At 41.3% G+C, this 15858-nt stretch overlaps 2 protein-coding genes across 3 annotated transcripts; one reads left to right on the top strand and one right to left on the bottom strand.

Moving 5' to 3' along the window:
• Window positions 1-841: 841 nt before the first annotated feature.
• Window positions 842-2054, top strand: LOC139336917 (succinate receptor 1-like). Its single transcript, XM_070971227.1, has 2 exons — window positions 842-889; window positions 1104-2054. Exons 1-2 carry the CDS (start codon window positions 887-889, stop codon window positions 2052-2054), a joined length of 954 nt encoding a protein of 317 aa, XP_070827328.1. The 5' UTR covers window positions 842-886.
• A 3557-nt stretch (window positions 2055-5611) lies between these two features.
• Window positions 5612-14875, bottom strand: aadac (arylacetamide deacetylase). Of its 2 annotated transcripts, none has more exons than XM_070970949.1 (5): window positions 14415-14875; window positions 12635-12863; window positions 11963-12032; window positions 10472-10643; window positions 5612-8557 (listed from the first exon to the last, which is right to left on the bottom strand). In XM_070970949.1, exons 1-5 carry the CDS (start codon window positions 14553-14555, stop codon window positions 7931-7933), a joined length of 1239 nt encoding a protein of 412 aa, XP_070827050.1. In that variant the 5' UTR covers window positions 14556-14875; the 3' UTR covers window positions 5612-7930. The 2 variants fall into 2 exon arrangements, with proteins under 2 accessions (XP_070827050.1, XP_070827049.1); XM_070970948.1 differs by having other exon boundaries at window positions 12635-12791; window positions 14415-14685.
• Window positions 14876-15858: the final 983 nt, after the last annotated feature.

Raw genomic sequence — 15858 nt, 5'->3', positions numbered from 1 at the left:
TAACACCTGCATTTTTTCCATTTTTGCTTGGGACCTGCGGTATTCCTCAGCTCTTTGGAGACTGTAAGTACAACTTATGAATAAAGTTTGGAAAGGGACTGATAATTCCCTTGTTCATCATTTCACCTTTTAACTGCTTATGGCTGCACATACTGTAAATTAGGTATGCCTGATGACACCTATTGGTATTCTTTACAGCGATTCAAAGCCTATTCAGTTTAAAACCCTGTACAATAATTGCCGCCTAATTATCAACTACCAGTTGATTTATGTGTTGCATTCTCTTGCCCAATGCTGTTCTGCTGACAATGAACACATGGGTGGTCGGATTGATCATCAGTAGTAGTATATTTGAAACACTAGTCTTGCATTGGATGTGTTATAGGCTTTGCTGTAAATACCTTTGCAAGCATTAGATGTCATACTTAATTATCTGGCATTCTACATCATTTACTAAAAATCTCAAACATTCATTTGCATGAGGATTAGAGGAAACTGAAGGAAGTCATAAACTGTATTTTCTATTTTTCTTCTGAAACCGACACAAATGTTTGCTACACCTGTCACTTGAAAAGTTCAGATGCTTTCCAGATGAGGTTATGTATGACCCTTGTTTCATGGTCATGGGCGTGCAGTTGTAAAGTAGCTTATTAGTCTGGTCAGGGTTGGTGTGTATTATCTTATCCTATTCGATATACAAATGACATTCAAAGTGCCTGTATGTTCCAGCCATACAAGGAATGGCTATTATGGTAGGATGTCATATTAGAGGCAACAGTACCCTCAGAGCTCAGTGTTTACTGTTTCAACTGCACAGATAGTGGCTGCACCTGCTCACGGTCACACTCCCTACTCACGTTATCACCAACTACGAGACGACTACAGCATGGTAAGTCTCAACCTGACACATACAATATTCATGTTGTACTGAATGTATTAAGCTGTGAAACTAAATTGAGTTTAAAAAAAGTTGACAGTTTCAAGTCATATGTCTTTGTTTCTCCTCTCCTGCCCCACCCTCCGACTTCCCTCCCTTCTCCTCCCTTCTCTTCTCTATTTTCTCCTCTTCTGTTGTCGTCTCCCCTTACCTCCCCTCCTCTTAGGTGCGTAATTGTCCAGAGATAGTTGCCGTGCTGGAGAAGTACTACCTGTCATCAACTTATGGCATCGAGTTCTGTATTGGTTTCCCTGGCAACCTTTTGGTTGTACTTGGTTACATATTTTGTTTGCCGGTGTGGCAGAGCTGCAATATTTACCTCTTCAACCTGGCAGTCTCCGACCTTATCTTCCTCTGCACGCTGCCACGCCTCTCGTACCTGTATGCAAACTACCAATCAGAGACCCACCCCTATGCTTGTATTCTCAACCGCTATATCCTGCATGTCAATCTCTACTCCTCCATCCTCTTCATGGTTTGGCTTAGCATGGACCGCTTCCTGCTCATTAAGCATCCAACACGGAACCACTACCTGCTGAGGCCACGAGCAGCCCTGATCGTGACGGGGCTGAGCTGGCTAGCTGTCAATGTGGAAGTTGCTCCAATGATAGTGCTGATGATCCAGGACCTGCAGAGCAGAAACTGGACACGCTGTAGTGATTTTGCAAGCCTAAACGGAGACATCAACACATTTGGCTACAGCCTGGGGCTAACCTTGACTGGGTACATTCTCCCTCTGCTTGGACTTTGTGGCTTCTCCTTCAAAATTTCACATCTGCTCCATGTCCAGGAAAGGGTTCTGCAGCGAAGGACAATATCATTCAAGAGGCCTCTCAGGGTTGTCGCATCAGCTGCAGCCCTGTTTCTGATTCTCTACACTCCCTACCACGTGTTGAGAAATGTCAGAATAGCGTCTTTGCAGGCCTGGGCGAAGCTGCAGGTGTGTTCGAGGACGTACATAGAGGCCCTGTACATCTTGAGCCGCCCAGTGGCCTTCTTGCACAGTGTCATAAACCCTGTCTTCTACTTCCTCATGGGCGACAAATTCAGAGAGCTCCTATTGGCTAAGCTCAGAAAGATGGTCAGACAGACAGAACAGCAAAGAGAACGAGCCTGACAAAATTCAACACATCATCCCTGCATACGTACATCATTCACATCAACATCGTACATCCACACGTGAATCAGCTCTTCACAAATTATATTTTGTTGAAAATTTTGAAGTTATGCTTTTCTTTATTTACATTTTCACTGTTATAATTGTCATTTATTAAAATGTCATTAAGCTGTATAATAGTGTGGATAGTTTGCTGTAGTGATCGTATCCACACGTTACATGTTTTATAGGCAGTAAGTGATTTGAGGGGGTGATGCCATTACCCTTGTTAGCAAAATGAGTGCAGGGGCAGAGGGGCTGTTTACCTGATTATGATTATATGACTGTCATGCCTGACTCATTGTCATTGTCACTCATAAATCCATGGCACTGTTCATGGTTCTGAGGTAGCAGATGGATTTCTAATAATGACTTTTTCTCAGACTTTTCAGTCCTTTTGTCAGGTTCCTCATGGATCTGTAATATGCTCTAAACTAGAAATTATACTATATTGTAGTCTATGTAGTCTATAGAGTAGTGTAAGCTTCATGATCAAAGTGAGAAGTAGAAATGTGTAGTCATGGAAGAGGGAGAGGATCATAGAGCCACACTGCTGCCTGTAGTATTCCTATAATATTCCAATGATCGTTCAGCAGAATTTGTGCTGCTGAATCATTCAGTGCTGCTAAAAATACACCCCAAACCAAGACACTGCTGTAACAGGGGAGACATGACTATAGATAAAGTTTTTACTATGGGGTTAGGATAATGGATTTGGAACTGTTGCCATTCTTATATTTACACCATTTAAGCTCACATATATATGTTCAGAAAGGTTGCTGTTTGTATTTGTATCTGTATTTATTGAAAAGGCAGAATTATTTATATTTGCAGTCAGATGAAAGCGGAGATTCATGTTCTGTCATGGTTACTACTCTCTGTGCAATGCTTGTGCTTGTTAAAGTCAGTACTGCACCGTGTCAACTTTTAATGTAATTAAATATGACTTACCTGATAATAATGAGCTATACATATATTACTATTGGGAGGTTAAGGAGTTGTGAGAAAATACACATCTTTTGAAAAAGACGCATTGAGGCACTGAGCAATGTCTCCCATTAGAATGTGACTAAACGCATTTATCACAACATTATTGTCACTCCCCAGTCTCTGCTGGGCGTCTGCTGCAGGGAGTGACGAGGTGACTGAAAAACTTCCATTATCATCAATCTGTATCAATACCAGTATTAATAAAATCCTAATGATACCCAGCCCTGCCGCTTGATGCTTCGTTCTCAGAATCTTCTTCTGCTTTTTTGTTCCTCAGCTCTCTACTTGCATATCTTTCCTATCTATCTGCATTTTTTGAAGTGGGATATTCTACCATTCAAACATTAAAAAAATCTTTTTGTTATCTTTTACACATACCAAAAGGGGATTCTACAATCATCGTGAAAATCAGTCAAGGAGAGCAGTTTCATGTTTTGATCTGTTTGTTTTTCATGGACTGATCCCAGCTTGCTGACTTGTGTCACACCTTACATTGTTTCAAATGAGTCATCAGCAGGATTTTCAATTTCATTTGAAGAAGCTCCTCATTGGTTTGTTTGTTTTTTTTTTTCAACAGTTTATTGTGCTGTTTCCAGAGTAGTGTCAAAGCTTTTAACAAAGACTGTGCATGGGTGACAGACACGATAGAGAAATGATGGGTTTGGACTTAGCTGAGATATAAGCAGTACTTATCTTATCACTGTAGCATACAGTGTGTATAATTCCCTTTGTGTGAATATGCACTTGTATTTTCAAAGTACATGTGTTATAGTGTCAGTCCAGACAGACGCATGAACTCCACCACCACCATTACAACAGTACATCATTTCCTCCTTTGTCGCTGTTGTTTGTTTTGTGAAACCTCTATACTGTATATATACACCTCTATGAAACCTACTATATTCTAATTATCATTGTAACGTTGGAATCGTCTGCACATCTCAGCTCTCATGAAAGCCTCCTTCATATTGGCCTGTCAGTGAACTTTGGTGTTTCCTTAGGCCCTGGACACCCTCTAAAAACACTTAACTTCATAGGGCTTTAAGACAACAGACAGAATCAAGTGCTTTCTTTCACTCATGACTAATCACGCCCTGCTTGATCTGTCATTTCTTTACATTGGCATCCCTCCTGGAATGAGCAAAGAAAAGAAAACTGCATGAGCGTTTTAAGTTTCATAATAAAAGTCATAGGGGTGATATTGACACAGAGCCAGTGAGGAAAAAACTGCAGAAAAGTGCATGTAAGGACAAAACGCGAAACCTGATGCTCTGTATTGTAAACGCAATTCCAAAGAAGTTGGGAAGCTGTGCAAAACATAAATGAGATAGAAAGTAAAAATTGGCTAACCCTTGTTGACATGTACTTAATTGAAACGAGCAGACAAAAACAATATATTCAATGTTTTACCTCACGAGCTTCATTGATTTTTTGTAAAAATATGTTTATTCTGAATTTGATGCCAGCAACAAGTTTCAAACAAGTCGGGACAGGAGCTACTAAAGACTGGGAAAGTTGTGGAAGTATCATGATCAGATATGAAAGGGGCGTCCTCGAAGGGTTCAGTCGTTCACAAGTAATGATGGAGCAAGTTCACCACTTTGCAAAATGCATGATTGTATAAAGGAAAACACTGCATGGGCTCGGGAACACTTTGTAAAACCCTTGCTTTGGCTTGAAATCTTTCAGTATCTGACTTTTGAAAATGACAATTTATTTTCCAACATTACCAACAGTGTTGCACCAAACCAGGGAGAAGATCACACAAACTGCATATTTGCAGGAGCAGTGTGTGCATGCTTACTATCAGTACTTACTGTGAGCACACTAAGTATTTGTTCACTTCCTCTACTGTACTGTATGTAAGTATAATCCGTGCAAAACCACTATACATTATTAATACTTTAAAGGAATCATCTGCCATAATCCATTTCACGTTACGGCTATTAGCCCTCCACAGCAGGCAAGGAATTTGGGAACAGTTGAACCATTTCATCTACACAAATATGTGCATACACACATGATGGACCTGCACACAGAAGAAAATGACCCGCATAGTGTAGCACATGAATAGTTCCCTCTACACCCAGGAGGTGTGCAGTGTTTTGTTTAATGTGTCCTGATGAGCAAGGTTGACCTATTTGAATCATCCTTTTCTATAAATGGTGTGTTCGTACTCATGCATCATCCTCTTTGCTATCCAGAGAAAAAAAGCTTGCTTTTTTCAACCTCTTGGACCAAGTGTGTGTAGGTGTGTTTGGTGGTAGATTTGTAGACACAGTCTACAGTATGTTTGCAGATCAACTGTACTCTCTCGCTCAGGCATATGAACAGATCCAACAGGGATTGCTTTACCAACAATAAGTAGCAGCAGTGCAGAATAACTCGGCAGAAAATTCTTCTCAGCAAAACGTCCTTTTTGCTCTCGATACATCTACTCATGTAAAATCTAACATGATGGTGACAAATAAATCTATTTGAGTATGTCCTCACAGTATGTGATTGCACACACAGACAAGTACAATTGATCAGTAGTTAAAGGTCAAGTCAGTTTAATGACAGATAACATTAAAATTAAAAGTTATGCAAATCATGAGTTCTCCAGAAGGGAGTCCAAAATGAAACAGAATTAGTCATATTTACAATTGAGAATGTAGCAGTGCTTAAGCAAAAGACAAACAAGCCGTAAAGCTGTCACATGTTGAAAAAGTTACATACTTTGTGTAATTGTGTATATCTTTGTGAAAATGAGAAAGTGGCATTAAAAAAAAACATTTGACTATAAACCTACAGTGCTAAATTTTTGTCTCCCCCTTTCTGTCAGTGGCAGTCATTACACACGACGCCCTCGGCTCTGCCCCCCCCCCCCCCCCCCTCCTCGCTCTGGCAAACCAATCATTGCCGGTTGACATAAAACGCATTGCTACCAGCGCGCCAGAGCAGGAATGTCCTCACAGACGCAGACTTAAAAACTCCAGCATACTGTGAAATGTAGAGAGATTTACCTGGCCTGATCGGCTTTATCAGCATCGTTTGAACTTGTCTGGCGTCCATTCATATGTATGCATTTGTATGTCCCTCACTGCAGGTTTAAAGAACACATCAAAGACAGAAACAATTATATACAGGATTATTTTTTGGTAACTTTTACCTCCCTGTTTTCTTTTAGAACGCAGGGTGATGTTACCCACAGACATTAAGATAGACGGGAGAGACGAGCGATTGGTTTCAACCCCCTTCAACTTATTGTTGGGCCTCAGGGAAAAAATAACTGCAACCTCACTCGCTCTGAATGCTGTTAGAGCAGAGGTTCAGAGACTACAAGCTGACTGAAGACTAACACACAGCAGTCATACCTACACAGACCAGACATATGGATGCAGTCTTGTGCCAGCCTTCTGTCTGCACACTCCTCCATGTTTCAAATTTCAGCATTAAACTGGCACTTGTTCTTGCACTGGCAACGTCATCTAACAGCAGCAAAGCAGGCTTTGTGTCATTGCTTATATTTATGACACAAAGGCAGGTCTATGTTGGAAGCAGTACTATCCTATCTATTGTTAACATGTAGATGGTCAAATTTATGATTCAATAAGTATCACTGTTATTCCCAAATGACTGCACTTTTTGGGTTATCACACGTAAAGCTTTTTACTCACACTACAATAAAATCATGCTTCAACAAAGAAGGGGATAGAGCACACACAGACACACACACACAAACACCCTTACAAATCTTATCATAGGGAATTTTTTGATATGCTGACACGTGTGGCATGCTGTAAAGATCGAGGGTCCGAGTAAAATGTTGTCCAAATTCTCTTTTTGGCATTATTCCTCTCTTTGATATATTGCTACCTCACCCTCAGCTAAGCTCAATCACAACAAAAGTGTGTGTGTACAGTGTGAAGAATGTTTGGATGTATGCATATTGTTACAGCATGGTCTTTACTTATAAATGTCAATATTCTGTGTGGAATGTCATGCTGATAAAGACACCATTCACTCTGCAATTACATCCTGTACCATACCAGCAAGCATCTACCTGTGTGGCACATTTGTCCGGGTTACACAAATGAGGGTTCATTCTTTCCTTGTGAAAAACTGTGTTGCTGTGTTTAACAGAATTCCACTCGCCAACTTTTGATGCGATGTCCCGAACACAGGAGTTACTCACATCACAACAATCTTAGGTTTCAGTCTCAGCTGTAGTAAGTGATAAATGTTAACTTTGGCTGAACTGAGTATAATTTTTGGCTGTTGTGAAAATCCTTTCCTGCTTTGCCAAGGCTTATATTGATTTCTTAAAATCCCAAAGGGATAGTTCAGATTCCAGTGGCATGCATTACTAAGTTATAGTATTGATACTGACGCATTGGAAATAAGATCAGGTAGCAGGTTCAACGGTGGGAAACAAGAGCAAGCAGCACCACACAAGGCCAGCTACAACCATCACTCACACAGCTTTTTGTGATATTCCACAGTTTGCTTTTCCTCCCTCAGATCTCTCTGGGTAGTATCGTGTTTGCTGGACGATAAACACAATACCTCTGCTGTACTTGAGCGATGGTGTCATATGCTTTGTGTTGTACTCAAACAACCTTAGTTAAAAAAATATGAATTATTCTTTCAAAATCCTGCCCTACCTATATCTAATGTGGTCAAATATATAAGTGGAAAGAAAAAGAAGTTCATTTATTTCTCAATATATTACAGAAAGTAGCATGAGCAAAGAAAAAGAAACGACGAACAGAAGGTTCACCAGTTGGGAAAAAAATTGCACCCAAACATTGGTGGTGCATCGTGTGAAAAACTGGAATGGAATGGACACTGATAGTCAAAAGTTTTTACAAGTTTTCCTTGAGCCATTTGATATAGTTGTCTGTGATGCGACGTGCAATCAGGAAGTCGGTTGGCCACACGGTGAACATCAGCCCTCCATGAAATCCTGTGTCATAGTGTTCATGTGTCACCTCAACACCAGCAGCACGGAGCCGTGTGACATACATGATGCCGTCATCTCGGAGAACATCATACTCACATGTCAGAATGTAGGCCTTGGGCAGAGAGTGCAAGGCCGTGTCCGGAACCAGCAGGGGTGATGCCCTTGGGTCAGCGAAAGATCGAGATAGTCCCTCCATCCCAACGATCTCCCCTTCGACTCCCTCCACCACAGCAGGAGCACTGTAGTTGTATTTACTGCGATATGTTTCTGGCAGAAAGTCGCTCCAGTTGACAAACTTCAGCAGGCTGGAAGACTCGGGGTTGTTGTGGGTGTTGGCCATCATGGCTCTGAAAAGGGCCTTGTCACTGGTGAAATACTCACTCCAAAAACGCACCATGAGGGTGCGGGGAAGAATGGGCATGTCCTGATTCTGCTGATAGGAAGGAGTGTTAAGGTCCAGAGCCTGCAGCACAGGGTAGATGAGTGCTTGGGCTTTCAACTGAACCTGCCGCCCAGGCTCTTTTTGTAACTGTGAACAGATACAGAGAAAGATCGGTCATGAAAATTGAAAATAATTTTTCAATCAGATGAAATATGAATTGAAAGTGTTAGAAATAAACCAGCATCATCTGCTCAGATGCACCAGTTTAGGTTGTGTGACCCCAGTGTTCTGTATTTGTTTCACAAAACTGGTGAAAATTCTGTAAAATCAAAGCCAGGAGTTACTGTATGGTGATGCACATCGACTGTGTTTCAATGAACACACAAGTCCTACAGCATACATAACTCAAGGATGTCGTGCGAGAACTGGATTGGTACAGCAGTACAGATGTCCACCAAAGCCTGATTTGCTCAAGCAGCCCATATGCTGGAATGAGCATCTCAAGTGTCTTTCCTGATTGTCTGGTCATTAATAATACAAAAGGATAATTAAGTCGTTCATTAAAGGTCCAGTGTGTTGGGTTCAGTGGCATCTAGAAAACCTTTACAACAAAATGTAAACGTTAGGAACATTACCTGTACTCAGTTTCAAAAGAATAAAATATGTTGATATGGGATTTATTTTATAATTTATTTTTGTGGAATACTACCACTCCACTAACACATTAAACACAATATGTCTAATCCATGAGGTAGTAGTAGAAAGCTCCTCTGCACCATGATCTACCTGTCTGAGAGGCTGCCTTTCTGGGGAATCTGTCCAGTGGGAGGAGAGGTATACAGCAACTTCATGGAGGAACAGCCATGTCCCATTAGGTTAGATCGCTGTGGGATCACCCTCATGACAGTGCAAAGTGAGTGCACTTGGTTATTGCCTTGAAGTAAACAAATCCCAATCCAGCCTGATGTCTGACTCATGATGTCAGTTTTGTCACCAAACATCTACTAATAGCATGCCCAGGGACATGATGTCTGCTCCAGAACCCTGTACACCAGGAAAGCGACACACTTGGAGGGATCAGCTACTTTCCATGGTGCAACTCTAGAAACTCTCAATCGCCTTAAACAGGGATGCTGAAGACCACGGAGGTACTGCACCTGTTGGGTGGGATGTGGTGCTTTTCCTTGAATTTATTCCAAACGCCTTCTCATGTCAACTTGACTGCGTGCCACAAGGCCCATGGGTCATCAGATTAATCTTATCTAGGTGGGATAAAGCCTGAATCACACACTAGTTGAAGGGTAGCTATAAGTCACGTGCTTTAACTTTATAGCTTGGCACGACGTCCTGGTTTCTTTTTTAACTGTGTTTCTCTGAGTGGACAATCTCCTTGCAATGCAGTCAGTGACCTTGCCAACACCCTTTGTCAACATGGAGAGTGTAGACAGCCATGCAGCAGCAGCATGCCTCACCAGCATGATATAATGCATGCAGAGATTTACTCTATTTACCCAGTTTTAGCACTTTTTTGTCCGAGTTTTTCAAAAACGTCTTTATTTCTACTCATGTCAAGATGGAAAGGCACCCCTGCCAGTTTGATGTGAAGGGTCATTAACATATTATCCAACAAACTTTGCATCCACCTCAGTCACAACAAATTTGACCTCAAATTCCAACAATGTGAAAACTGAAACACATGAATGATGACTGTTCCACCTCAGACCCTCGCTGCAGGCCAAGTTGATGACAATTGTACTTATTGAGGGTGCAGCACTGCCAACTCAAGTACTTTAAATTCCTCAAGGCTTTAACTGTCTTGTATATCTCTAAAGCAATTTGCCTACAATGAACATAGTTACCCGCTGAACAGTTGAGATCCGACAATAATGTTATAAATGCAAGGCTATGAAATAGTAGGTCACAATGTTCATTTGTTTCAGGGTAATATAAAATTGTTATATCACAAACTTGCTCATTAACTTTGTCTTATACCGTTTTTTTTTTTCCATACGTGACCCAGAAAAATAGAGCTGACACTAAAAAGAAAAACAGATTCAGTACCTGCTGGGAGACGGCAGCTGCCAGGTTACCCCCAGCGCTGTCCCCAGACACAGCAATGCGTCCTGGATCCACAGAGTACTGGGCCAGCACCCTCCTCTGGAGGAAGTGTTTGACCACACGGTACACGTCCTCAAATGGGACAGGGAAGTGATGAGCAGGGGCAAGGCGGTATCTGAAAAAGCAGAAAGGTGCAGATTAAAGCTAGGACATCAATAAACATGAGATTTGAAGGGCATGTGCACAGACAACACTTTGAGCCAGGGAAAATAAACATGATGACATTTTCAAGGGGTGGCAAACTCAAGTACCAATAATAAAAGGCTGTACAAAATGTGATCCAGATTTAGGGCAAATTAACTGTTACCTTACTTACTTATTACTCAATTAGTTTCTTGCATAACTACAAACAGTTTTGTTTAAGATCGGCTTTGTTTTGAAGATGAGTAAAATAAATAAATGAAGCAAAAGAATGCTGCTTATCCAGGCTGTAAATGATAAATCAGTGGTCAGTATTATCTCACTACATTTGCCTGCAATTTGACACGCCTAACTTTAAAAGACATATTGGGCAAAATGCACAAATGCACATGCGGTACTATTAAAATCCACCTCTTCAGTCAAATACATCATGCAGCATATGTGCAAAATCAATGGTGACATATGGACGCATAAGTTTTTCTTCAAAAGATCTCTTGTAATCAAACCACACTGAAAAGCGTCAAACAAAATATGTTTCAATTTAAGTCAACTGAAATTGCAAACTCTTTTTTTTTCCCCCACTGACCTGGTGTCATCTTGTAAACTGTTTTGATCTGCAAATCAAATGTTACACATGACTTTGAGATTGTGAAATGTTGGAACTACTCATTCAACCTTTAAGAATTTGCAGACAGGAATTCAGATGGGGCAGATAAGGCAACACACCCACACACCCTAAACACCCACACACTGAACCACTCTACCTCCCACTGTAAAATACAGTAAGTAAACAAGCACAACTGCATCAGTATGTCCGAGTACTGGCCTTTCAACTAACTGTTGATTGATGAAAGCTGAAAAACTGTGAGCTGTGAATAGGAAGACAGAGCACTGGCAGGAGAAAGTTACAGTACTGAGAGGTGGAATTAAAGCCGGATGTGCCAAAGATCAACAGTGAGTGTAGCTGTGACAGGGAAAAGCCTGGCCAGACCCAAATGAAAACCTGTTAGTTTCACTCTACTGCATCCTCACTTCCATGTAGTGTGTGATTAATGAAGAAGGACAGGCTCACATGAGAGACAGAGAGAAAGGGTGGGAGAAACAGTGGGGCTTAACTATCAATAGTACAAACAAAACAGGAAATTAGGAGCTAAATACTGAGCTTTCTACATTAGACATGCCTGTGCCTAAAACACTTAAAAACTCTTTATGGGCAAAGTGCAATTTCTTTCACAGTGTGTGCAGCATATTAGGGTAGCTGCACACACTGGCTATAAAATATGAAATACTTACTCCACTGAAAGAACCACTGCATCAAGCTCAGTGACCATTTTTCTGGCCAGGAGATCGTATGGACTCATCCCTGCATAGAGAGGACAGAGACAGATCAGAACAGAGACTCTAAAGCAACACAGACCACCACAAGAACTGACATCTATCCATTCCTGACATCACGTGTCGCATTACATGATAAAGGCAACACTGCAGTAACAGAGATGAACCTATTTATTCTAGCAGTACTTCACAGAGAGATCTGTGTTACTATAATTGTTAGAGCCATTCAACAGATTGCAAGAGCAGCATGAGATGTGTCAAACTGCATGTCATGTCTTTAGGTTTTGGATTAGCAAGGGTAACCGCCCTCTGAGGTTCCCACTGCTCCAGCATACGGTGTGTTATTTCTTCAGGAAACTGCCAAAGCTTGGTGGCTTTTGTTTGATAGTTTGTTGATTATTTATGATCCTGTCATAACAGCTGTCATAGAGGGGCTATATAAAGCTGTAACTTTATTTGGCACATCAATCAAATGCTGAATTTTTTCAGTGTAATAGCAGAATTACTGCGTGATGAAGACTTCACGGGAACATGTGCTACCCATCTATCCATCCTTCTGTCCATCCTTCAAAGTCACAGAGTCATAAATCTGTGTGATAATGGTGAGGACAGGCCAACCCATCAACTTACTGGAGCTCCCCAGACACCATCCTCCACCGTGCAGGTATATGACAGCTCTCCTGAGCTCAGTGTCACCGCCCCGCTGCTTTGGCTGGTACAGCACCACCTCCACTCCATCAAACCTCTCCTCTGCCACCTTGACATGCTCGTCAGACACAGGCACTACCTTTTCAATCAGAGTAATGAAGTACATTACCCCCATATAGTCCTTCAGCCCCAGTAATTCACTGAGGTCTGCCTGGAAAGGGAAGCAGAGCATGAAATACAGTGAGAGACACATTACAGAATTTCTCATTGTCCCATCAAACTCGAGCCATTAGTGTTAACTCTTGTGCACACAGTTACTGCGAGCCAGTTCAGTCAAATGTAAGTTCAGTGTAAACAATCGCCTTGACCAAAGCTCATAATATTCAAAACAGAAAAGGCTAAGATGCCAAACTAAGTGGCCATATTACAGAGAGAGAGAGAGGGAGGCTACAGTCATGTGAATACAGCCTTGTAAAATGTCAACAGGCCCCTCCAGTTACAGCATTTGAGAAGTCATAACTAAATGATAAATCATAAAATAAAAGCATGACTAATACTATTATATCTGGCGAGGTAGACAGCCAGTGGCTGGCATGTGGCTAATCAGCTGATGCTCGCCCGCTGCCACTACAACAAACTCATCAAGAGACATGCACTCTAAGCTCTACTTGGGTACTCAAATCATTTTAAAAAAAGGAAAAACACAAACACTGTAGCATCCTATGTCTCCCTGTTTATATAAGAAAGCTGACCATTTGCTGTAAAAACAGAGAAAATCTAATAGGCTCCAATGAAAATACATTCTATTCATAATTTAATTTCTAAAAATACTGAAACAAAAATATATATCTGTCGCTTACTATGACCGCCTACAGTACATTCTACAAGAGGAACATCTGATTCAAATCTAAAACACTTATTGTAATTGATCAGATAATCAGTCCTATAAAAGAATGGCTGTGTGCCTGGAGGAGGGGCATAAATTTAGCCATATAATTCAACAATGCAGGCTCAAAAAAAAAGACCTGACTCTGTGATGCATCAGATGTTCCATAATAATAATAAGTAGAAGTTGAATTTCTTGCCTTCTAAATGAATTTTTCATGCTAAAATAATATTTTCCTTCACAAAGAATGCTACAAAGAGTATTTCAAATTGAACAGTATTCTCCCAACGGCACAAATAACAATGTCCTGCTGTGTTCTAGGCAGCAGTCCACTTTTTTCCACTCAATCTGACATGTCTTCATACGCTTACTCAAACCACCTTTCTAGTTGTTTAAAAGACTAATTATATTGATCTTTTACTAATGACAAAGGAGTGGCACAATACTTATTTCCATACTATTACAATCATGTATACATTACCTAATGTGCTGTGTTTTAAGCCTAGAGAGAGTCCTAAAGGGCTACAGTACAGGCGTGTAACGGTCATTTACATGTCGAGTTTCCTTATTAGGGTCTATTATTAGAACAGGTGAGCAGGACTATACAACACATGGATTAGCATCTGACATAATCTGGTGTAACCACCATATATACCCGCATCAGCAAAATATAATAAACGTTTAACCTGCAACCTTATCTATACTGAGAGAACAAAAAGACAATGTTGCATATTTGTATTTAATGTACATCTAAATTATGCATTGACATGTAATAAGAACTATGTGTGCGTCCACCCGCAGTGCTACAAGCCTCTTGTATAGGGATTTATTTCCAAAGATTGCAAGATAGCGTGCAAGAATACAGTGTTTCCTTACCAGGTGGCTGAGACTTCTGAAGAAACAGTTGGTCAGCATGAGTTTCCATCTCTCCTCAATCTCCTCAGGAATGGGCTCATAAATATAATAGGCGGTAAAAGAGCAGACAAAAACGAATAAAACGATGCTTCCCAACCTCATTTTACGACGTGAGGTCCCGGCAACTGAGTGCGGGGTGCAAACACAAACACGCTGCTAGCTGCGCTCGTTAACAAGTCACTTCGGTGAGCCACGAAGCGTACGCTCGGAATTAATTTTGGATCCGGACCAGCTTAATATGACAGCACGTGTTTGGTGTCATTTGATGGTTATCGGCATGTTGTCGTGCACGGCCGGAGCTTTCCTTCCCTGCTCGTGCGCGTTCCGTAATGCAAGTTCTTTCTCGTGGAGAATTAATTTAGGTGTCAGTGATACGGAGACAGGAGCGCGCACCCTGTGTACTCACGAGGCAGAACCGTCCCATCTTGGCCCGCACCGCAAATTCCTCAGGTGCCTCTTCAGCGTGCACGGCTCACGCAGCGCGCGCGACAAAACTTTGTGCCAAGGTGCAACCGAAGCACGAATATCACAGTTTATAAAAACAACAGTGGCTCATATGGTTCAAGGTGAAACACGTTTTTAAAGGTCGGAAATATTAAGGCTGGAGTGATTTTCTTAAAGGTAAGTCACTCCAGATTTTCAGCAGCTGGTGCACGGGAGTCTCAGCTGTGCGCTCCCCCAAATCCGCCTGCATGTGATTCACGGGTACAAGTTCTGTATATCCATTTTATGTCATGTGACACATAACCCTGCAGCCGCAGCTTAAAGAAATGTTACTCTACTGCAGCTAAACAGCTAGGGTTGCAAGGCAGCCTAAGCTAATTATATTATTGGTGACAGAGCCAGATATGATGTCCAGTTTCCTGGCAGGCGGACTGTCCAAGCAGAGGCTCTCATGCACTCACTTTTACTGAAGACCCTGAACAAGTAACTGATTCAGGAGTTTGAACAAATTCAGGAGAGTTTGTCTTCGTTGTACAGGATATTATTTGGATTTTGTTTAGTTTCGTGACAGCTTTATGCCCACGTCTCCATGCCAGAGGTACAACACAGGTGCAAGTCTAGTATTATTTCAAGCAGAATTTTAGGATTCAGGATTCCTTTATTGATCTCCGAGGGGAAATTAAGCTGCATCTTAGGCCACTCTGTACTGACAAACCACAAACATATCTGAGCTTTGAAAAGGAAAAGCTTCTTAGCACAACGTACTCTCATATGACAGGTTGATGATGTCAACCTTATTCTAAGCTTTCCCTCGAAGCCAGTTCATAAACAGATTAGAGGACAAGCATAAGGTTTATCTTAAAGAAGAGAGAGGTCTCCAAAGCAGGCTGTGTGTTGAAGCATTTAGTAGTTTGATTTATCTGCAGCCTTCATCTCAGAAACCTACACCACATGCCTCCAC

This window comes from Chaetodon trifascialis, chromosome 9, assembly GCF_039877785.1.
Source record: "Chaetodon trifascialis isolate fChaTrf1 chromosome 9, fChaTrf1.hap1, whole genome shotgun sequence".
In the NCBI taxonomy this organism is placed as follows: domain Eukaryota; kingdom Metazoa; phylum Chordata; class Actinopteri; order Chaetodontiformes; family Chaetodontidae; genus Chaetodon; species Chaetodon trifascialis.
Note: the sequence above shows the minus strand (reverse complement) of the source record. Positions and strands in the feature narration are given on the sequence as shown.